Consider the following 24,721-nt stretch of genomic DNA (forward strand, 5'->3'; position numbering starts at 1 on the left):
ATGTTTTTCGCCGCTAAAAAGAAACAGGAAAAAAAAACAAAGTGAAAAAAATCAAGTCATATTTTTTTCAAAGTAACAAAATTAAAGGTATTGAAGTGGATGATTAGTTCACTGTGTTAAGAAATTGCTCAAAACCCTTTAAACTCAATGTAATCTTGTGACAGCGATTACATAACAGCGTAATAGTGTGTGAAAGTGAGTCCAAAAATTACCCTCCTTTAAAATGACATCCAGTGGGCTGGATCGTCTTCGGCTGGGCTGATTCTAGACCCCGGGCCTTATATTTGACACCTAACATGTGAAACTGGGTTTAATAAATTTATTGCTTTTATATTAGTCGGTTAGTCACCACCCTCACCCCGTTTAATCTGCTAGTACATTAGTTGCCAAAAACACCACAGTCACAAAGTCAGCAGTAGCAGCGGCTCTTTAAAATGACCGTGTAAGTACCTTGTTGCTGGGGCAGGTTTTGGCTCTGTGGGCAGTTATAGGGCAGCGTGCTGACAGGCGGCCGGTAGTGCTGCTGCTGCTGCGTGCTGGAACAGTGTGGGTGGTGGGTTGAAGAGCAGTAACACGAGGACATCTGCGAGAGACGCAAAACACAAATTCAACAAGCGCGTGACGCATCAGCGGTCCCATTTGAATTGACTTCACAGCGGGAGGAGGAATGAAGGATTAGTCATAAAGCTGGTTTTCACTGCAGGAGTGACTCATGATGACAAATTAGCACATTCTGAGACGCCTCTGGACAAGACGGCGGGATTTTAGCTGTGCAGCTGTTAGCTGAAGTCCGTACCTGTTGGACAGGCTGCTGGATGTAGGTGTGCTGCTGCAGGAGTGGCTGGTTCAGGGCGGATCCGGGAAAAGCAGCATGACCCAGGGCGGAGCTGGGATATGTGTGATTTTGGGCCGGGGTTGGGAGTGGGATGGGCTGACCCTGCAGCACCCCCGGGTGTCCTCCTGATGGCCCTGCCACTATGTAGCTAGCAACCTGCTGTGGAGGAGTGCCCTGCAGCACCACAGCAGAGGGGTGGTGGTGGTGGTACACAGAGGGATAGTGGCGACCGTCAGGAGCTGAAGGGCCACTGTCATTGGCTGGCTGCTGCGCCAGAGTCATGTGGCTAAACTGGGCGTTGAGAGAGTCAGGCTGCAGAGATAATTATGGGGAACACTTTTAATACGGCACAGATTAAAATCAACAATAGACAGCAGTAGATTCTCAGAGCCAGGTCACACAATTTAACACATTTATTCTGCTTATAATCTAGATCAATATACAGCTCAACCAGCGCGTTTCTAATCCAAGTGTTAAATCAAAGACATCTCATATCGACTTTCACTTTAACTAAATGCAGATAGCTCATATAACTGACCCAACTCCTCATGAGTATCAGCAGCCCAGGTCATCTCTGACATGTTGTTGGAAAAATAGTGTTTTTAGGCATGGATTATGCAGTACTAACATCTGGTGATGAATTAAATATTAATGGAACTTTCCACAGGCGTAATTAGTCACAGAGGCATGTCTTTCACTAAAACCAGGTCAAAAATGAGGTTAAGCGAATGCATGATCTATATATGTGTGTAAATGGCTCCGGCTGGATTTAGATACACCTTTCCACAACATAAGTTAGCAGAATAGTTATTCGGAGGCGTGTTGAGATCTGCTTTTCTAAAGTAATGCATAGAAAGGACAAGACGTGAACTATGAGGATGCAAAACTCCATCTGCTAATTTCATTATTTCTATGAAATAAGATAATTCACAGACTACCAAAATATAAATACATTTGAATCAATATTACTGATACAAAAGGCACATCAATACAGTATGGAGACCTGGGTCTAAGGAGAGCTCAGAGGACTTCTTTAGCACAACCCAAAACGAGTGGATTCTTTTTTCATTTTGGACATTTGTGTCAGATTTTAATGAACTAATCCAACTGCTCAGAGAAGAAGCCTATAAATAAGCTCTTAATGAGCCAGGTCTGACAGGAGATGGAGCGGGGGAAGAATAATAACATGGAAGAAGGAAGTTCGGTACCACAGTGTATTGTTGGTTAGGACAGACGGGCAGGAACTGAGAAGGAGGAAGAGGAGGAGGAGGAAGAGGATAAGAAGAGACCATTGGGTTGTGGACAGGCTCAGAGGGCGGCTGGAGAGGAGGACAGATCGGCTGAGGAGGGAAGGGAAGAAATGGACAGAAGGACAGGAGACAAGATTGGACGGAGGATGTTAGTAAACTGGTGGGGCTCACTAGCGTTCCTTCACATATTTGTAATATATTTTGTAGGTTGGATTTACTGAAAGCTAACACTAGCTCAGTCTCACACAAAGCCAATATTAGCTCAGGCTCAAATAGTGCTACACTCCACTGAATGCTAAAGTTATCGCAAACGTGGGTAAAGTAGCTAACACATAGTTAATGTGCTAACATGCAATTAGCCAGTCTTTTTATAAGAACTATACTATGTAGCTGGACATGCTAATAAATATTCTGTTTAATCAGTTTGTTAAAGTTTAGTTTTGTTAGTTTAGGACATGGTTTAGTGAAGCCCCATCTCTACACTCTGAGTTAGCGAGGTTAGGAAGCAGTTAGGAAAAACGTGGAAACTGGTTTAAATGATAGAAAAATCCCTGAAAAACAAAATACCGCCCACTGACCTGGGAGTGAAGGTGATTGGTTGGCTGTTGCTGCACTGTGGCGGGAACTGGCTGCTGTGGGGGTTTCCCCTGCTGTTGGATCCTGCCAGCAGCTGGGGCAATGCTGGCTGGGTTATAAACTACAGCGCTGCCATCAGGATGGATGAAAGGCTTGCCTGTCAAATTTAATTCATAAGAGACCGAAAACCACTGTGATGCAAGCGTTTCTCACACACAAATAATTCAGCTTCATGCAAAGAGGATAAAAAAAAACAAAAAAAAACAAAACTTGAATGATGACAGTGAAGGACACACCCCGACGGGTCCATGAGGTGAGAGTCAACAGGAAATAACGACCTTGGCAGCGTTTGAAGATCAGTTCGGAGACCAAAAAGTACACAACTGCGCGTTGGGCCCGTGATGCATATTTACAGATTTCTCCCATCTGTTCGCTGCATTTTGATCAGCACGCTTTGGTCTGACTACTAATTTGACAGACAAACCGAGTGCAAGCCCGTGCCAACCTGTAATTCTGTTCCAAAGTTATGAATTTTCATTTGGAAAGCAGCAAATTACAAGATGGGGGATCGTATTTTTGGATCGTTTAATTTGCAGTAGACTGTGGCTGGATCACCACACTTATGAAGACACAGGAATCCTTTTTAAAAAGTCATTTCTGATTTTATCCAATAAGAATACAGAGGCTTGGCATCACCCACCTGTGTGTGGGTTGACCAGAACGCTGCCAGGTGGTATCCCTGAGGCTTCCAGCGGTAACAGGTAATAGTTTGCTGCGTCTGTAGCTGGCGGCGGCTGTGACAGGAGGCTCTTGGTCATCTCAGGGTGTCCGGCGCCTCTGGCGTCAGCAGCGGGATGGATTAAAGGTGCGCTGGGAACGTTGGAGCGGGAAGAGGTTGAGACTGGGAGAGGCAGCTGGGGGCGGGACAGTGAGCTGGACGAGGAACCGACGCTGCTGCACGATTCTGAACCTGAGGAGAAGCGGAACAGAGGGGTGATTATCCTCTGCCTCTAGATTTTCCCACAGCGACTCAAACTTGTCGCTTTTGTGCTTTCGTTATTCATGTGGGAGGAGAAGAGCCTATGGTGATAATGAAACACGGGAGGATATTCGCAGTCATGCCTCTTGCCATTAATGCAACCTCTCCTGTGGTAGCATTGCGTTGCAGTCTCTTGAGGCAACTGTTGATTGAGAAACTGGTAACTCTGCACCGTCTGTGATGGATCTCTCTCTGTATAATTAACGAATGTTGTGCAGAATGGTGAGCGCGCGAAGGGGGTTTAGGGAGGAGGGACTGACACTCCAATCTGGTGTTTAGGATTTTAGCTGGCCGAGTTTAATATTGTTCCCATTAGAAAACTTGTTAGAGGACTTTCACGGAAGGAGGAGAGCAAGAATAGCCTGTAGTTAAGATTAAATTTACATTTAAAGAGCTTGAAACAAAATAACAATATCACAGGCTTCGAAAGAAGCGGTATTTTTATGTGCTTTAAACACACACACGGTGGGACCTAATCCATTTTAAAGTAACAACAATAACACTACACAGATATGCACCATTAACGCAAAATTACCAAACCATCATCGCTGATGCTCACATTTATTTGTATTTGTCATGCAAATCGATTGTTATTGCAAAGCTCGATTGTGCAAACGCGGGTAAACATTTCCAGCCTTGCGACGTGTGGATTATACCTGAAATACCTTGAACATCCAGTACAGTTGAGCGTTGTTGTCCAATCAGATCATTTTTTAAACCTCACTGAAATGTGTGACACTTGCCAAAATGCCAGCTTAATTACCAGACGATGGCTCTTATTAGCCATCCTTTGCTGCAGTTTCACGGCCCGATGTCGTTTCATATAGTTTCGCTCCAACGCGGCCATAAAAACCTGAAGACGGCCTCCCTGCACCGAATCCCCCGCAGAGCATACGCAGTAGCAGGTGACGTTGCCGTTTGTACCCGTGTCTGCCATCATGAGGCAAACTGAACTGATCACGTCGGGCTCGAGGCCGTTAAATATTGAACAACTCTGACTTGAGCACCAACTGAGTCTGAACACATGTTGTCAGAGCTATGAAAATGGGAAAAATGGCATGTGTGGCAGAATACTAGTTACTGCATTAGCATAATGAGCGATGACAGCACCTTACATTTCTTTCAGTGTCATTATATCTTTGTGTTTGTGTAGCATATTACCACCAAATACACCTGTCACAGTGGCTCAAGTCTGTGCTGTTGCAACAACATTTCAGGCCATGGTGCAGAGTTAATGCGGCTGTAAAGATCAAACATATTCTGTAACCTAATGTAGAACAACAGATCATCCTTCACAAGCTGTTCACATGGTTTCTACGTAAACGTCTAACCCGCAAACATATAAATATAGATTTTTAGCAGAGTAGAAAAAGCAAATGACCTCACATTTGTTTCCGTGGATGTTTTCCACCACTGGATTCAGAAAACACATCATAAATAATAAGTTGTGTTCGTGATTGCGAGTAAGAAATGGATAATTCTGTCATAACTCAGTCAGAAAAGCTGAAAAAACCCCCCCAAAAAATTTTTGCTTCAACAATACTAAAGCTCCTTTTTTCAGGTGATCTGTGGCAGTGAAAGCTTATTTGAGAGTGAAAGACAAAGGCAGAATCACACGATTTAAGGAAAACTGGGGGGAAAAGAAGCAAGAACAAAATGGAGAGCAGAGGTCGCCCAAGGACTGCTGCTTGTTACTGAGATAAAGAAGACAAGCCTGTAATGCAGAACATCTCATCGCAGCCAATCGGGTTACAAATGGATCGTACTGTGGAGTAAGCACTTGCGGTTGAGGAGCAGCCTGAACTTCATCTCGGTGACACGGCACTGACACTTCCCTGTGCTTACACTTATACATTATGCAGTAACTCCTCACTGTTCGCTTTTCCACTGCTGCTGCACCACATTTAAAGAACCTCCTCCATCACCAGGTTGATGTGCGGTAATTAGTTTTGACAGCTGTCCGGCTGCGCTCGCCCCGCAGACTTTTATCGACCGCGGCGGGACGACAAACATTCCTTCTGATGAGAGCTCAGGTTCCCCCCCCCACCCAAAAAAAGCGAGCATTTTGCTTGAAGCTCTTCTGCTACTTTCTTATTTCTGTTTCTCATTTACCATCTAATTAGTGAATCCTTCCTCCTCATGCTGTGACAGAGTTTCCTCTCCTTCGTCTGCACGACTGCATGAATAAATTAGATGCTCGCTCGCTAATGAGACAAATCCCCCATTAGTTTCATTTAGAACAAAAGCCATCAATCACATAAAAATCTACATCTGATTGAATGTCCCTCCTCAAAAATCAGTTCATTAACAGTCTGTCGATAACAGAATAATGAGAGCTGCACTTCATTCAAGCGTTTTACGTTCAGATTGCACCGTCGTTCCATTTCAAACCAAGTGAGGACGGTCTGCACCAATATGTCGGCTGATATCAGCTGTTACGACTCGTACTGTATATTTATAGCTAATTCTGCACTAACAGGTTAAGAATAGCTGAAACTATTTTTTTAAGGATGATTTCTTAATATCAGTGGTGGTAACTGCCCAAATTGTAAGAAATAATTAATGGTGTGAACACCATACTGTGAACACACCACTGTTAGGAAATATCTGTGTCCACAGTGTCTATCAGTACTGGACATCATCTGAACACCGTGCTGCTCGGCTGCCTCTTGCCTGTTTTCGAGAGCCTCCCGGTGCTCTTGCTGCTGGCTGTGCTATCCCCTCTGACGAGGACGGGGGAAATGCCGCTGAAGCTGCTGGCCTTGGTGATGGCGGGCCGCGGGGCAAGTCGGTTGGAGCTGTCCGAGCTGTCGGTGCTGCTCCAAGGCCGGGGCTCGCCGTGTCGCGGCAGCGCTTCTGTCTCCGAGCTGCTCTGCCGGCTGGCGCCAGACTGGCCGGCCCGTAACCTGAAAGGCAAGAAAGCATACATTTTCAAAATATGTTATCATCATTTATTTCTACGTCTGTGATTAGGACGCTTGTACTTAAAGGGCATTTTTTTTCACCCTTACATACTGGAAATTGCCCCAAAATGGTTTATGAGCCGTCAAAAATGATTCCCAATCATTTTTCTTGTTGACTGATTGAGGATCAACTATTGTTTCAGCTGGAAAAGTTTAAAAAAAAAGTCTATTTTTGGTGTTTGACATGTTACAAGATGACTGGAGACTGTAACAACATATCGGAGCAGTCCAGCAAGCCTGTGTCTACTCCTAACAACAACCTGCACAAACTCCTAAATATACGATCACTTAAAGAAAGAAAAAAAAAAAGAAAAGATCTGGTGTTTTCATTTTGGGGGGAAAAATTTTTTTTTGCGGTTTAATTGGCCGTTTGTTGGTGTGAATAGGCTGTCCCACATGAGGAGGTCTGGGCAGAAAATCCAGTTAAACAGGAGCTTTCTCCAGCAGCAAAAACAAATCCTCACATCAGCAGTCCTGTTCCTGAGCGAGCCGATTAAGACAGACAGCGACTCAAAGGGTTTTCTCTGGAAGGAGCTCAGACGTATGTGTGCGAGGATGGGTGTGTGTGTGTGCGTGTCTGTGTGTGCGGACCCACCTGAACATTTGCCGCCTCTGTTGGGTGCTCATGCATGCGTCTTCATCCTGAGCACTGAAGGGAGGAGAGAAGCATTTCAGAGAGCAGGCGCTGACAAAAATGAGCCATCTACCATTTTAAAACGTGGCAGGGCTGCCTCTAATTGCTGCTCTGACAGGAATACTATAAAAGTGATTGAACTTCTGTTAAAGTAGCGGCTTTTCTGAAGAGCTCCAGTTCCCCTTTATAGGATGAAATCAGCCCTACCTTGCCCAATTACCTGACAATTCATCATCCGCGTTAGCCAGACACGGCTTTTGGGGGAATATTTCTATTTAATGAAATGTGGCGGAACGTCAGCGATCATGTGATTAATGCCATTTCACTACTTACCTTCTATCCAGTATGAAGTGATCTCCCTGCGAGTGAAGAGGGAAATTACTGTCAATAATGTGGAAGAAAAGCCAACTCATCTCTACTGAAAGATGTTTTATATTTATGAAAATTCTCTGTAGTATTGAACAATTTGTCAATAACTGTGTTAACAAAACGTGCCATTGCACTGTGGGCTCCAAAGCATGCATGTCTACCAATAAATCTGACTTCTTCACAAAGATGGAGGGCCTTGAAAAATCGGAGTGCACCCCCCTCCGTCTATAATTTCAAAAATCCTGCCGTGGTAATTGTTAGCAAGAAATCTAGTGAATTTGCACATGAATAGAAATGACACAAAGATTTGTGCAACATGGCCCCCACCACACCCCCCCACCCTCAACCCCTCCCCGCCCCACTCCGCCTACACAAACAGCTCTCACATCATGTGCAAATATCCTTTCTCTGGCTCGCTGGTACTCCTCCTCCCTCTCCTCCATCGATTTGCTCCTCTTGTCAGCTTTCAAACGCATTCGAATCTGGCAAGGACACACACACACACACACGGACACACACACACACACACACACACACACGCACTTCTTTAACAGCTATGTCAGGGACGCCAGATTGTCCCACTCTTACCAACATGTCAGAAATGAAAGTGACAGCTTGGTGGAGGAAAGAAAAAGAAAAGAAAAAAAGAAAAAACACCTACCGTGCTGTCTTCACGATCAAAGCTGGAGTTGTCTCGTTTGAGAATGTAGCGTTTCTGAAAATCGTCCGCCCTGTCATCCTTGATGTGCTCGGAGAATTTCTGATCGGGTCTGTCGGTGGGGGGAATTCGCAAGAGTTTTAGTGGCAGCTTAATTTCGGGCGGATGCTGACAGCAACATATGTTAGCAGCGCGGCAAATCAACTTATCTCTCGACTGATTGAAACAGCTTATGGCTGCAGAAATTCGCCACCAATTAACCTGCAGAAATATCACATGTTGTAGAAGAGCGATCCCGCTAACGTTTAGTTACCAATAGAGTAGGGCGATATGACCAAAAACATTTATCGTGATATACATTTGAAAATTTGCGATAACGATATAACTGACGATATAATTGACACCAGAGAAAATACTTTACAACTCCACAACTTTATTAGTGCAAAAAAACCAAAACCCATCAATGTATTTTCACTTAAACAAGCAGCTGTTTTTTATGTGTTATGTAAAACATTAACAGTGCAAATTCCTTGCTGACAGTTTAACCAAAAGGCATTTCCAGTGGAAACTGGCCGACAGATCCTCAGCATAACCATGTATAATATCTACAAAACTTAAAGAGGTTATACACACACAACACGGTAATATTATGTTGAAGCACAGTACGTATCACTCCGCGAGGCTCCAGCCTACGGTAGCCGTATTGCTCCGACAATCCATCAAGCAGTGCGGGTTCGTAGCTTAGCAAAGTCGTACTAAGACATCTGACAGATTTTTGAGCGCCGTGTACGTAAAATCGTTTCGAGGTCAGTAAACACAACCAGAATTCATACATAAGGCACACGGGATTATAAGGGGCACTGCCGATTTTCAGAAAATCAAAGGACTGATTTTAAGTGTGCCGTATTTTCCAAAAAACACGGTATATAACGACGGCTCGCTAGCATGCGCTACCAAAAATAGTACTGTGATGTGTATCTGACGGACGAAAGCCAAACCAGTTCCACACCACTGAAGTTGCAGCATTTTTACAAACCAATTCTGGTTCATCCGTTTCATTCAACGATCCGCTTTCGCTCTTCTCATTCTGCGTCGCCGCCATGTGCGTATGAAAACAAAGGCACTGCGTGTGCGCGTTTTACCCATATTCTATGGCGATATTTCATTTTCTTATCGTTGCCCAACATTATACCGGTATTACCGTGATCGGTATGATATAGCCCAGCCCTAGTTAACAACTTAAATTCAAATAGCAAACACCTCCAGGACACTCACATTCTGGTGTTGGTGGTTTTGTTGATCACCACCGACTTCCCACTGGGGTCCACGTTGTGATCCATGCCGAAGTAGGCCGCCACTCGATGTAACAGCATCCTGTGGTAGGGCGTCATGGGTGGGAACTTTCTCTTTTGACTTCTACAGGTAAACACAAAGAAATTACAACATTACAATTAACACAAAAGGTCCCAACGCCAGGTTCAATGAGTGGGGGGATTAAAGCTGCATTCAGCATCCTGAATAGATGTCATTTTTGGGGCTGTTTTGCACTTCAGAGGTCACTGTGGGGACACTCAAAGCCCTCTATCTCTGGTTAAATGTGTTTAACTCAGTAAAACCAGGTGCTCTGGTGAGTTTGGTAAGGACAGGAAGTGCTTTTCATTCATTTCTTACTCATTATTGCTGATGAAATCCAAGATGTCCTGTTCCAACTTCAGCAGCATGATTCGATCCCTAGGAAATGAAACAGACAAGACCGTCTGAGAAGTCAGTATATCTTTCCATTTCTCAGGTTATCCCTCTGTACATGTCTGCTAATATGTTTGTCATAGGACAGGTCACACCAGAAAGAGTCACAGCAAGTTGAAGTTGTGTGTCTTTACACAATGTTTACATTTTATTGATGTAGTCAAGTAGACATTAAGAATGTTAGCTAAATGCTAACACTGTAGCTAGCAGGGAAACAGTGGCTGTATTAATTATTCAAGAACACAGAATCAGTTTTCCTCTTCGTTTAGTAAAACATGAACTAATCATTTGTTTTGTTCAAAATCAATGAGCAAAATTATTTCAGCGATCTATCTTTGCTTAAATTAGAGAACAACAGTCAGTGTGGCTGAAAAGAAAACAATTCCTGATCTTTTGAAAGACCACCGTTCTGTTGTTTCAGCAAGCAAGGTACATGCTAACGCAAATCACTTATAAATGCTCTCTAAAGATTGTGTTTATTTTTCCTGCTTGTGCCTTTTCCCTCCAGAACATTTTGTTATGGGACTCTACAGAAACTCATGTTTACTGAACCCTTGTATATTTGTAACACTGAATCATGTCTCATGACTTCTGTGCAGCAGAGGAGGTTACATAAAACGGGTCAGCGTGACACACGAACTAATAACAGCTACAACGGCTTCCTCCATTTTGGACTTAGCACTGCCGAGATAGAAATCCCCAGCACAGACAAAGCTACCAATATTATAATATCTCTGCAAGTGAAAACATACGTAACATAAAACCACTGAAAGGATCACACTTCAGATTTTACATTTTGCCATGACTGGTCTGTGAGCCCCTGACATTCAATATTTAACATCAACTTTTTAACGTATCCTAAACTCACCTGGGGTTGCCCTTCAGTTTGTTGACCAGGAACTCATGGAGATCTATCCCAGTTGAATCTGTATAGTCTTGACTGGAATCTGATAAAAGGAGACACACACCCCGATTCACTGAACGAGGCTAACGCCTAACAAATCCAACCAAACTAACTTTACCAGAGTGTAATTTTCTTGCAATGAATAATAAGATACTTAAAATGATGCACTCTGTCAACTATCCAAATTAATGACAGTTAAAGAAATTTGTAATATTAATATGCAAATTAGTCACCTATTCGTGTGGGAAAACCTAAAAAGCCAAACTGCACGCCTGACACAGGAAACCATCACTGAGGGTGACATCGTTCAACGTGATGCCGTTTGATTGGTTATTAGTGGGACTGATATTTAGGAGGGGGGAGGGGGGGGGATCTGCTGCCAGCTTGTATGAAGCTGTGAGCACTGCCAGCATTTAAGAAATGAAGAAGTGGTCGGGTAACAAAGTTGACAATGAAAAACATGTTCCTGTGCACCAACAAAAGAATTAGACTCGTGAGTGGGAGTCGAGGGGGACGCTGGAGCCCAATCCCCTTAGTGGGTGTCTGGTTTCTATAATTGGAGGCTGCCTCATCAGTGGTGTTGCTCCACAGAGGGAAGCAGACACCTTTATGCGCCTGTGGGAATCCATATAATTGCTTCACACCTTGAGCTTGTCGCAATTAACTGAATCACGCCAATTATTGGCCTATAATGAGATATCATTTAAAATGGAGAAGTGCTTTTGGACAAACTGGAGGACACAGAGCCAGAAAAAAGAAAGGTGGAGGATTGGATATTCCTGGTGACATGGTAAAGGATATAATTATTACAAGAATGTAATTTGGCTGAGTGACACGGATTGTGTGATGAGTATCATTAACGCATTTGGCTTCATTTCAATAGTTTGCCAATGACACTCTCACCACAGTGCTGTCACGGCTCGTCTTCACATGTATGTGTTTTCTTTAGTTTGTTTCTATATATAAACTCACATTTTTGGAGCAATGTTTATAAACGAGGCCTCAGGTGTTTAGGATATAAAGAAAAGCTAAAGCGTTGATGGAAACGGTGACAGGTCTTCATTTTGAAGTGTAACTGGAGCGTAGATATTCGTTTCCAAAACGGCAAAAACAAACATTTCTCACCTCTCGACAGCATTTTTTTCTGCGTTTTCTCTGGTTTGTCCGCCTTGTCGTAGTTTTCTTCTTTCTCGGCTTGGACTTGTGCAGCTCGTTCTTCCTTTTCAAAGGGCTGGAGTAGGAACCCATCCTGTTCACACAGGAAAATATAACTGAGGAGCTGCGTGAAACCAGGTGGTTTGCAAGGAAAAAGAAATAGGAAAACTGAATGCCCCGCAAATGCTAGATGTGACCGTGAGCAGACATGAGACCTTAATCTAGAAAAGGGCGTCAAACACAAGCATTTAATTCTGGGTTAATTACAGAATAGGACGACCACTGTAATGGAAACCTGTTTACTTGGAAGTAAAGGTGTTTCAAATAACTAAGAGACAGATTAGCTTGTTTTTCTTAAACCACCTGAACAGAACTTGAGCTGGAGCCTGAAATTAAACAAGGCAGCATTTCCTTCCTTACGATCCAGCAGAAAGAGGTTTTAGCTATAATCCCCCTCCAACTGGAAGAATTCTTTAAAATGACTGTGTGGATTTTTATTTAATTTAAATCTATTTAACATGGGCTTGGTTTACCTCAGTCGTACTCTTCTCCACCACACACACATTCAGAGCAGTATCTGATTTGCTTTTCAGGCAAGGCTGAAAGGGAAGTTGAACAGTGGAGAAGAACTGCCAGCGCTCTGTAAGTGGATTACACACAACTGTGGAAAGCTAACATCAGAGAATCTGTGAGAGCGAGATGAATGAACGAGAGCGAGCGAGGGGTGACCTAGCGTTGGGAGAGCAGCTCATAACCGAGAAAGGTCACAAGTTTGATCCCTGTAACAGCTGCGGAGCAAGATAATGAGACGCCGCGTTCGCCTTCGTTTTAAGACGCTCCGAATGTATGTGAAAGTGTAATATGCTAATGAGAAACGTGGCTGACTAATTGCCTGAGCGAGACTGGGGAAAAAGCGAAAATGAGTCTAGGATTGTGTGCTGTGGAAGTGACAGCAAGTTCAAGCGCGTGTCTGTGTGTGTTCGTCTGGGTGGGTTTGTCAAAGCAAAAACATTTTTCCCCCCTCCCGGTGAGAAGCGCTGATGTTTGCTGCTTAATGCCACCCTCGGCATCACATGGAAGCCGCCTGGTTGATGTGCAGCTGTTGCGAGCTGCCTCATTTGTTTCCTGACATCCATTTACCTCGAGATAAAGGGAAAACAGCGTGAAAATGATGGTCTTGTGAATATATAATGAACATGCTGTCACTCGGAGACAAAAAAAAACTGAAAAAAAAAAAGTGCATTCAGAGCCCCCCCACCCACCCACCCCCAAATATTGGCCATTGATTGGAGCTGACAAGCGGGCCAACAATGTAAGGGCAGACGTAGATTTTTGTTTTTCCTACAGAAAGCAGCGACGTCTTGGACTGTCCACAGATCCACACGGGCCTTTGTTACTACCTGACAGTAGAGACAGTAATTTGAAACTGTGAACAATGGGACAAGCTTGGATTGGATGATCATAAGAGTTTGATTGAGAATCAGCACTCATACTAATGTGTTTTCCCCCCTTCTTTCTCTCCTTATTGCATTACCTCACCCCTCTAGGTTAGTTTGTCGCAGAAGGAGTCTCGACTCCGGGGGCAATAACGGGAGCAGGGGAAATATCAGGAGTATTCAATTAGAGCGTGCCACAGCTCTCTGTAGCTGACGTGTGGAAATTGTAATTTCCTCGACATGATTGATGACAGTAATACAGGACATCATGTGAGTGCAGACGATGCGAGACCGTTGTGGGAATAACACCGCCCTCTGGTTATGGAGCTCGGTGCTGACTGGCTGAAATGCCTGGAACAGATACACCTGTGTGTAAATGTGCGTGAGCGTGTCTGCCAGGAGCTGTGCAGAGCGGCATGTAATGGGTAAAGTTTGACGGGAGGGGGCTTTTGCCCTGGAGATATGGCGCAAAAGAAGCGTCGATTTAGCAAAGCAGCAGCTGGCTCGCTGCTGGAGCTCCGCGCTTTCTGTTTTGATGATGTGATGTTTTCATCAGACGGCTGCAGCCAGGTATTTAATCACAGCTGTCAGATGAAGGCCGCTAATCAAGCATCAGAGGTCCATCTACTCAATTGTAATGGGCTGAAATGAAGAACTGATCCCAGGTCAGCACTTTCAAGGCAAGTGGCCCTGTAGCTTAACAAGCTGGGCTGAGGCATCAGACTACATTAAACTGGGCTTGATGAAACATGAATTCACAGTGACTTACAGTCTTTAAAGAGAGCACTTTGCTCTTTATTAACAGAGTATGCTTACAATTATAACTTATGCTAGAATTAAACTTTATATATCTTCATATGAGGCTCTAGATATACTATGATTTATAGCTTACATGTGGGAAAGTTATCCCAATTATCTCTTTGGATATCAATAAAACCAAGATTGGTGAACTTCTCTCTTAAATTTATCTCAAACTAAAAATATTTCAAAACAATTTGTTGCTTTTTAAGTTTAAACAGGGCCTATTACGCTATTTGTTTACGCTATTTACCACTGTATTTTTACCACTGGACTGTACTAGAATAAGTTTACAGGACAAACAGTTCAAAATAATGTACTTATTCCTAATCCTTACAACAGGGCTTTGGTGCAAGCCCTCAGTTTTCATCCTGTTCTTTTTTGTGATTCACACGCAGAGCTGTCTGAGATGACCATATTAGGGTTGACCACTTTCCATGACATCACGCAGAGCTGACAACAGCGAAAACTGTCTGAACTCGAGCATTTACGCAGCCTGAAGAATGGTGAACACAGACTTCTGTGAAACCTGCTTTATGTTTACTAGCATCCAGTATCCATCTGTTACAGAAAATAACAGGAAGTATAATCAATCCACCTCACCCCTAAAGGGCCACACAGGAAGCAACTAGCTGTGGTGCGGCAACCAAAGACCATAGACCAGGCTTGGCCAACTCCAGGCCTCGAGGTCTGGTGTCCTGCAGGTTTTAGAGCTCACCCTGGTTCTACACACCTGAATGAAATGATTAGTTCATTACCAGGCCTTTGGAGAACTTCAAGACATGTTGAGGAGGTCATTGAGCCATTTAAATAATCTGCGATGGCTCAAGGACACATCTAAAACCTGCAGGACACCGGCCCTTGAGGCCTGGGTTTGGACACCACTGCCATAGACATTAAATGACAATATGCGATGACAAAGTTGCTTTTATGTCAACAGATCAATGAATAAATCAAAAAGGATCAAGACCCATGCAGCAGACTGTGACAGCACTGAGCAGCTCCTTCAGTGGGAGACTGCGGCACCCACGGTGTGGGACGGAGAGATTTCGCAGGTCTTTCCTCCCCACTGCTGTCAGACTCCATAATAAAGACTTTAACTGATCAAGCACACACATCCATACATATGCAATAATACTAAGTGCAATAATCCTTTCTGTCATCGTTGTATTTTTACTCAGTTGTATATAGTATTTGTATTTGTATTCTATTTTTATCTTATTGTATATAGTATTTTATTTTATTCTACTGTATATAGTATTTTATTTTATTCTATTCTGTACAGCTGTGTACTGTATTTATTCTTATTGTATTCTAATTTTTGCCTCATAACTTTTGCACTGTCCACTTCCTGCTGTGACAAAACAAATTTCCCACGTGTGGGACTAATAAAGGTTATCTGAAGAATCAAGTTAGGAGTTATTAATGAAGTTACCTCCATGTGTCAGGAATGTGTTCAACTCTCTTTGCTCTGAAGAAAGACTTCCAGAAACAGCTGAAAGCAACAAGCTAACCTGAGCTCTTAAAGCTCTGTCAAAACCAGCATTATTTTCACTACTAGTGAACCCTGTTAATCTGATCTGTAACAGCCTCTTTAAGTCATGGTGAAGACTTCAGCGTAATGAAATTTCTAAAGTGTAGTTTAACTGAATGAGGAAAACTAATGAGAGGAGTTTGTTGAAGCACTGTGTGTGGGCTCCATACACGCTGCAATCTTGTGAGTGCCTTTATGTTAATGTAAAAACATAAAATCAGACTCGTGCTGACCTCAGAGCGATGAGTAAATGTTACAAGGTCTAAATTGGCAAGACTGCCGCCACAACTTTGCAACAGAAAAGAGATCCGAGTGCCAGGACAGGACAGGAAGTTGACAGCCTTATTTTTAAACTTACCGGGTCAACAGACCTTTGCTAGGTGAGAATGATGATCTGATCAACTACAGTTCTACAGGGCAACAGCTATATGCAAGCTCCTAAATCTAAGTGTAAAGGCAATGAACTGTCTCACACTTACTACACCAAATACAGCTGACAGGGATGAAACCAGCCTGCGCGGATAAATGTGTGCGTACAATCCTGAAGCACAGAGTTGGGTGATTTTCTTCATAATCCGATCGCTCTGTTGTGGATAACAGATACCATTGCTGCAGGGGCCCGGGGTTAATGTAGCGCTATCCACCTTCCATTTACACGCACGCATGCACACGCACGCACGCACGCATGCGCCAGTGAAAGAACGAGGCACTCGCATGCTGGCGAGTTTATTTCCCATTATCAGCGTGAAGATAAAGAGCATAAGCTGCAGCAGTGGGAGAATCTCATTCACATACAGCTATAAATGGTTTAGCCTGCTGCAATTAGTGAACCTAAGTGGACGGATATCAGCTAAACGGCTAAAATGGTATGAACTAATTCGCCTGCCTCTTTTTAACCATTTTTCCTTAGTTGTAACTCATTCAGTCAGTTATAAACGGCTCACTAACACACATGCGCCCGTGAAACAAAGTTGAGGAGACAGACTAGCATCTCTGCAAAAGCACAGCTTCGTTGTTTCTTATTTAGCATTAAAGCAAAATTCCTTCTGACACGACGGTCAGCAGAACCATTAGTTGTTACCAAGTAGGTTGACTTGCTAATATTAGCTTAGTGTGTTAGCACTAGGGTGGGCATGTGAGACCCTTGTGTTTTCATTTGACCTCATCATGGAAAAATGCCATCTAAAAACAGCTACAATTACAATAAAAATGAACAAACTGTTCGTGATACTACTCAGGTAGTGCCACAATATATGGTCCAAACTGGCACGCCTCTAATGTGCAACGCTGGTTTCATGGAGGTCTTTACCTGGGGTGCTGCTGAAGGCTCAGGAATAGGGCAAGGAAACGACTCTTCACACACCGCCAGGCTCCGCACGAGCTTTAGCCTGGTGTTGGACTAAGGGGGTAAGGAGAGGGGTGCAAGTAGGTGGGCACAGTTAAATCCATGCACATACATACCTGTGTCAATTTCATCACACATCACAGTGACAAGCCAAAGTGAAACAGCCAGCGAGCACAATCAATTCTTACGAGCATGTCACACAGATCCAATAATTCACATTTCAGCAGACACAAGTTTTCCCCGAGTGACTAAGCTTTTCATTGCTAAGATTGTAGCTTCTTATAACTTCTCGAATAACCTGATCAGAGGGAACTTAAGTTTAAAAAAAACAAAAGGGAAAAAAAAAAACCTCAAGCTTTCTCACATTTTTCTACAGGAAACATCAATGCAGCAAGCACAAAAGAAACGTCCAAACTAGCCGTATTCTCATTCATAATTCACATCACAGCCTCTGCTATCAGTCATGTGACGGCATCTCAACACATTGCAGCAAAGTCATTTCAGACATCTGCGTGACAGGTAACACGGGTACAACTTCCATCTCAATCCAAGCAAACAACGCAAGTCAAGTGCACGAGACAGGTCGGAGCATCCGTGCGCAACATGCATGTCGAGAGTACCGTACCTTAGAGTACTTCACAGGCTGTCCACAGGTAGGGGAGGGGGTGCAGGGAAAGGAAAATGAAATCAAACAAACCACAGATGCTTGGAAAAAAAAAAAAAAAAAAAAGGGAGGGGGAAGACTTTTTTTGGGGGGGAAAGAAAGTAACAAATGATATTTGAATTAAATATGAGTGGCCTACATTTTGTGCATGGGTGCACTTCTAGAGCTTGAGCAACTCCAAACAATTCATAGGTTTCAGTTTCTATGATGTCTTTTTAATGTCTGTTCGCAGGCTGAAGAAAAAAAAAAAAAAACTTAAAGAGCACAGAACAAAATGTGCTGACACCAGTCTGCGAAAATAAAAGATATTAAATGAAAATCTCAAGTTAAGCAATCACCGTTTTTATATTAGCACTCCATTTATACAGCATGTGTGGTCGTTTTATCTAATGCTGCATCCCATCATCATCATCTGCTATATGAACCCCTGAATTACTGCACTCAGTCTTTGATGCTGTTCGGTCTCATTTGACTGAACTTAAGCTGGTGTTAAATGCAAGAAAATACAAGTATATGCTGCTCTCAAACAGCATCTAATCTTTCTGAAACTGCGCTAGGGGCTGAAGTCGAGATGGTCATAATATATTTAGGCGTGATAACTGACCAGAGCGTGTCGTTTAAAATGCTCACTGAAAACCTCATGTTTAAGATGAAATTTGCTTCTTTTTTTTAAAGGAGTAAATCCCATTTCATCCCTCAGGCAACTTTTTTCTTTAACCTTTATTGGATTAGAGTGATCTGCTCATTAGGAAACACCTAAAGTAGCTGGATATTGAGTGGTTACAGAAAGGGGATATACCCCTGTTCTTTGTATGCTGCTGCTCAGTGGGCGTCTACATGGTTCGAGTTTCTCTCACTGATTGGCTCATAAAGATAAATCTCAGTGGTTCTCGCACATACCCTCACTTGGGTGGCCTGGGTATATTCATAACCGTCCAAGTTTATTTTTGTTTGAGGCTGCTGATTGCATTGTTATCGTGGATGAACTAAACAAAATCAATCTACTTTTCAAACTATTCCCGTCTTATGGTGAAACTTCAGTTGTTGCAAACCAGCTAGCTCCAGTCTTTACAGCTGGTCTCGATGTCAATCAGCTTTTTCCAGTCTCTCTTCTCACAATTAGACAGACTACAACTTGAAGAGCAGCTGGCGATGGTGGTCCTCGTTCCAACACGAGCTTAAGGGCCAATCTAAGCAGAAACCAGGCTAACCAACCACCAAGGCTGAAGAACGTCCAAGCTGATGAAGCTGAAGTCTGTCCAAAGAAGAGCATACGGCAAAAGCAGCAGCCTTGCAGCCAATTCAGTGACAAAATATAGGTTTTGGCTTTTTTTAATTTTTATTAACTCATTCACTGCCAATGGCTGGCAGTGAATGAGTTAATCAATAAAAACATTTAAATATGTACCCATACTCGTTATATTGTTTGCCTTGCTATATCACAAATATGATGTGATGCTAAGGGAAACACTCACTCTGTCCTTGGACTGGTTCATTTTTCCTTTTTGCTGGAACAATCTACAGAAAGACTGAAATGTGACCATTTCAGTCTTTCTGTAGATTGTAGACCATCTGACTAAAATCTGTGAGAATCTGCATCAGCTTAGTGACTGCACTGAAGTTCTGACCTTGATACGTTATCTCCAAATTCTGCACTATTGTGTGTTCATTATTGTTAAAGTGTCTGCTCAACCCTTGGCCAAATCACAGACTTTCTCTGGATAAATAATCATTTACTGGGAGCAATGAATTAATTTCTGAATAGCATATGCTACCAAAGTGGCTGCACTGCAGGACCCCTTCCTTTCACACACACACACACGCACACACTCTCTCTTAGCAAGATGCCGCAGAAAACAAAAGCCAGACATTTGGCTGTGAGGGATTCGGGTCAGTTTTGTTCGTTGCTCCATTTAGCTGTCACGTGAAAGCAGGCGCTGGATGTAAGGTGCAGAAAGCAGAGAGAGGCCGCCCGCCTACTAGTGTGTGAGACAGCTCGGTGCCTCTGCGCTTCACGCACTGGTGGCTCTGTGTGTGTGTGTGTGTGTGTGTGTGTGTGTGTGTGTGTGTAAACAGAAGGTCTCTCAGTAGCACGTAAAGGGAAGAGCGGAGGAGGGAAAAGGTAGGGAGGGGGAGACCTGGCAGGAGCCATTTCAGTGTAAATTGTAACAGAGCCCAGTCCTCTGTTTCCTAATCCCAACACACACACACACACACACACACACACACACACACACACACTAACGCTGTCCTTCCCACCTGTCCTCTAAAAATCAAAAGGACAACCTATCCCCTCCCTCACTGAGCTCGAGGGCCGCTGTTTGCCTATTTCCAACGCCTGTGACCTGCCGTGCCCCTTTTCTATATCAGGTAATATGGATGTGGAGGAGAGGGTAGCGGGGGTGGAGGGTGGTCAGGGACCGTGAGCGCACCGCTTCACCGGCTAATTGAGCGGTGTGGGGCCGGTGGGGAATGAACAATGCCGCCAGGAGATAAAGGAAAGGGAAAGCGGGGGGAGAGAGGGAAAGGGCTGAAGTCAGCAGAAGTAGGGCGGCCACCAGCCACCTGTCCTGCCGCAGAGGACAGAGCTGGAGAGCTGGAGGCAGATGGTGGCAAAGTCACCCTCTTTTACCTCTGTCGGAACGCATTCCTGCCCCCCGATGCCGCCATACCCACCCCCGCCTCGCCTCGTTTAAGGTACCGCTGTCCTCTCCCTCATTTCTTCCCCCACCCGTTCCTCTCACAATGAACATTTCAGGCATTTAACCGATGCCCTTACACAGAGCAGCGGAATTAGCTTCACCTCCTCCACCGCTGGAAATTACAAGCGGAAAGGTCGGCTGTGTCAGTGCCGTCAGCATATCCCGGCATTCCAGTAACCATAAAATCACTACATCAGGGAGAGGAAAAGGCAAAAAAGAAAATAACACACAAAACAGAAAAAGCAGCACAATCGCAAGTAGCCTACATTTGTAGAGGTGACATGAAGCAGAGTCACTCAGCTAATGGTCATACCAGACCACACAATGCTACAGCAGCAAAATATATGAGTGGATGAACTGGATTGTACAATTGGACCAATTTACTGCTTATGAAGTCAACTTTTTAATCCAAAAAGAGCATTTTGGGCTTCAAAAGCTGCCTTCTAGTTTCAAACATAGTCAATACTTTGGCTAAATATATTTTGGGGTTTTTGAGCTGATAGCTGAAATTCTTTCTTTGTTGTGGTGGATTAAAATAATTTAAGGAGGAGAAATCGTCCCTCTACTTTCATCTTCTTGCTACTTTCTTGTCTCGCCTCTGCTCTCCTTTCTTTCCTTCATTCTCCAACACCGTGTCTCTCGTGTTCTTCCACCTTCTTCCTCTCCCTAATCCTTCCTTCTTACAACCTCTCCACACGTCTCTCCCTCCCTCTTCCTCCTGTATCTCCTCCTCTCTCCCATGCTGCTTCCCCCATGCTGGTGTCATTCTGTTCCTCAGGGTAACATAGGCGCAGGAAGTTGGAAGATAAGCCTGGATTTGAGCCCCGATTATCTGCCTGCCTGACTCCCTCGCGCTCCCCTCCTCCAACCACAAGGCCAGATTGGCCTGAATCCTATTTTTAGGCAGCAGCCAAAGAGACAATCCTTCGTCTTTCCTGGATTTTGCTTCTTTGACCACACAAGAAGAGATTTCACAGTTTCACCATTTAGATTTTAGTGTGCATTCCTCTGTGAGGAAAACCTGTCAGAGCCAGTTTTTGCTCTAAATTAACAAATGCTAATTTTTTTGCACCCCCAAAGCACAATGTTGCAATGACAAAGACCTTATTAATTAGCAGTTTATGTCAAAGTGTTCTCAGCTCTCCTGAAGCCTCAGTAGATAACCAGTTTAATGTCTCCTGTGGAAGATCCGTGACTTCTTAACAACTTTAACAATTCTCAGCAGCCAGGTAGACAGCAGTGAAGAGTCTCACTATGACTGACCTCAGTGCTGCTGAGGCAGAGTTGAACCCTGCATTATTATTTCTGTCTGCGCCGATTATACATTTCAGAAATAATATTTCCTCGCTGAAACGGCTGGGAGTGCCGCAGGTGACAGAAGATGCCCAGGGCAGTTGGTGTTCGACGTTGACTGCTACTGAATTTTCATGGAAACGAGGTGTGGAAAAGAAATGACAGACTTTGCTGAAGTTGTCAGGTAAGTGTCCTCAGCTTATTGAGGCTCCAGTCTACCAAAACACTGTGAAACTGACATTTCATTTCACATTAGTGCTCATTCAATTCAACTTTATTTATACAATGCTTCAAGGCACTTTATCTCGTAAGGTAAAGATCCTATAGTATTCTGGAGGAGACCTCTACAAGCAAGTACAACCTGATAATAATGGACCACTGTACTCCAGCCTAAGTAATGAAAACATGAGCTAGTTTTTCAGCATCAGCCCTAGAAAGTATGTTTTTACATGTTAGAGATATTCAGCAACGATTCATATTTGTTTAACATCTGCATTGAAGGACACGATCAAAAATGCCTCCCAAGATTTCTCAAAGTCTTTTGGATGCTAAGTTAATGCCATGATCCAGAGTTAAGTATCTGTTTCCAACTTTTCTGTTCTTAGAAGAGTATAACGTATAAAGCAGTGGTACCAGCACAGAGCCCTGTGGAACCCTGGCTAACTTTCATGTTAGCACACATCTATCTATGATTCCAATTATTGCAGTGCATTTCCTTTAATACCAATCTCTGTAGTTAAACACTGTAACCATTGGGAGAAGCACAGATATGAGCTCACTGTGAGAAGAAAGTCATTTCTAACCTCCACCTGTCCCATTTCTGTATTATCCAGAAATCTTTTAACAACTACTCTTTCAAGAACAATTGAAATGAAAGGATTTTGGATATTAGTCCATAACTAAGAGACCTGGATCAAGTAAAAGATTTTTAAGTAATAGTTTAATTCAAACCATTGAAACGGAAAACTGTGCAACCCTGAAAGCCTGTCATACGCAACCTTTTTGATAAAGATAAACCGATCGTATTAAAAATGTAACATCTATTAATGGTAAATATTTTTGAACACTGTCGTAGGAATGGGGTCTAATAGACATGTTGAGGATCTAAAGGAAGAAATTACTTCAGATAGTTAGTTATAACGCTTATAAATGTTTTATTTGTGAAGAAACTCATGAAGGCTCTGATTCTTTGTCAGTCTGGTTGTAGTGCTGAATGTTTGACTCCCTGCTATTAGTAACAAACTTTTGCTGCTTTCTTTTTGTAGTCACAGTATCCAGAGTCGTACGCGATGAGGATATAATGCTACTGACAAGATAATCTACTCAGGTATCTGCTCTGCACTGTGTTTGCACATGGCAGGAAGCACTTCTTTACATTTCATTACAGCACTTTCACAGAAACACCCGGTGTACCAAAACAGTGTTTCTATCGCTGTGCAGTCCATAATTCTAAAATTAAATGCTACAGTCACACAGATATGGAAGAATTGTTACTGACACGTTTTAAGGTTGAACATAAATCAGCATTCTTTACCTGTATGTCCTTTTTATTGTTGCAACCATGTTCATCTCTGCTGTTCTGGCTCTGGTCAGACACCTCAGTCTTGGCGTCTTTTGCAGATGACGCGGGTTCGGCGGCTTCGGAAACCTTCATTGTTTCAGTGTCGACGTTATCAGACATTCTCATTGCAAAGTCTTACAGGGAGATGCTGGCAAATACAGAGGACCTGAAAGACAGGAATGTGTCGATGAGAGCTAGCATCTTTGGGAGAGAAAGAAGTTCGGATGATTATGCTTGAAGGATAAGTTCCAAATAACAAGAAGCTAGACGCCATCATTTCAAAGTATTTTTATTAAATTTGAAACACAGATTATACAGAATTTTATTATATATATTTTTATTATATCAGCTCTTTAAAAACAACAACAGTAGTGGCTGATTCAGACACAAAAAGGTAAATTGGGCGTAGTGACAATTGTCTGATCTATTCAATTATGTTAACTTTGTGTGTGTTGTTCAATATAATGTGTCAGTAACAGAGTACCATTTGCTAGCAGGAGAGCTAACATAGCATGGCTAAATCTAGAGGTACTTTACATTTTGTTAAACCAACAACTTTTTTACCTTTGCAATGGTGTCTTTTGTTGATTTTTTAAAAATTTTTATTAACTGCAAATTCTGGTCAAGAGAGCTGACGTGGCAAAAAACTAATGCCAACACCTTTAAAGACATATTCTCTCTCACTTTTCATCATGCTATGTTCATTTAAATTTTCATTCGAAAGATAAGTGTTAGAATTATTATCAACTGTTTACATACTAAATTAGTGATGGCATGCAATGACACTAAGATTCAGGAGTTGTAGAGACCTTCCTCAATCTTTACGCCGACTGGGAAAGACAAAAAGTTCACACAATTTTAATAATTATAAATAAAACATGAAAGAATTATCATTATCATCATCATTATTATCATTATTATTAAACGCCATGGAAAAATGTGTACATTTAAAAAACATAAGGTAAATAACAACAGCATATAAGAGTATACAAAAGTAATAAGTGTATTAGTACTGCATTGTGGCACATTAAATTATTTCCTTTGTTGCAGTAGCTATATTCTGTGTCGTAATAAATAAAACTTACTTACTTTGTGTTATTAGATCAGATCCACTGCATTCTTGTCTAAAAAGTGCTGTGTAATGAAAGTTTGCCTTGTGGATATTATTTTGAAAAACAAAGCAACAATGCAGCAGGAGACATAACTGCACCGACGGTATGTGGGTGCAATATGGAGCCATACTGTAATTGACTTTGTCC

At 42.9% G+C, this 24,721-nt stretch overlaps 1 protein-coding gene across 9 annotated transcripts in view; it reads right to left on the reverse strand.

Annotated features, from left to right (window-relative positions):
* The window catches only part of LOC309701070 (R3H domain-containing protein 1-like), a 52,151-nt gene that overhangs the window by 13,323 nt on the left and 14,107 nt on the right, over positions 1-24,721 (reverse strand). For 7 of the 9 annotated variants that reach the window (XM_082525055.1, XM_082525051.1, XM_082525053.1 and 4 more), the window contains exons 3-18: positions 23,436-23,628; positions 17,207-17,296; positions 12,100-12,223; positions 10,939-11,017; positions 9,996-10,055; positions 9,600-9,740; positions 8,328-8,436; positions 8,053-8,148; positions 7,631-7,656; positions 7,259-7,312; positions 6,374-6,606; positions 3,362-3,631; positions 2,664-2,818; positions 2,044-2,175; positions 797-1,147; positions 451-583 (exon numbers count right to left, since the gene is read on the reverse strand). In XM_082525055.1, coding sequence (XP_082381181.1) covers positions 451-583; positions 797-1,147; positions 2,044-2,175; positions 2,664-2,818; positions 3,362-3,631; positions 6,374-6,606; positions 7,259-7,312; positions 7,631-7,656; positions 8,053-8,148; positions 8,328-8,436; positions 9,600-9,740; positions 9,996-10,055; positions 10,939-11,017; positions 12,100-12,223; positions 17,207-17,296; positions 23,436-23,588 — 2,206 coding nt within the window. In that variant the 5' untranslated portion in view covers positions 23,589-23,628. The remainder of the gene's footprint in view (positions 1-450; positions 584-796; positions 1,148-2,043; positions 2,176-2,663; positions 2,819-3,361; positions 3,632-6,373; positions 6,607-7,258; positions 7,313-7,630; positions 7,657-8,052; positions 8,149-8,327; positions 8,437-9,599; positions 9,741-9,995; positions 10,056-10,938; positions 11,018-12,099; positions 12,224-17,206; positions 17,297-23,435; positions 23,629-24,721) is intronic. The other 2 variants (XM_082525056.1, XM_082525057.1) reach the window with 2 other exon arrangements.

This window comes from Aulonocara stuartgranti (assembly GCF_965226115.1).
Source record: "Aulonocara stuartgranti genome assembly, chromosome: 23".
Taxonomy (NCBI): domain Eukaryota; kingdom Metazoa; phylum Chordata; class Actinopteri; order Cichliformes; family Cichlidae; genus Aulonocara; species Aulonocara stuartgranti.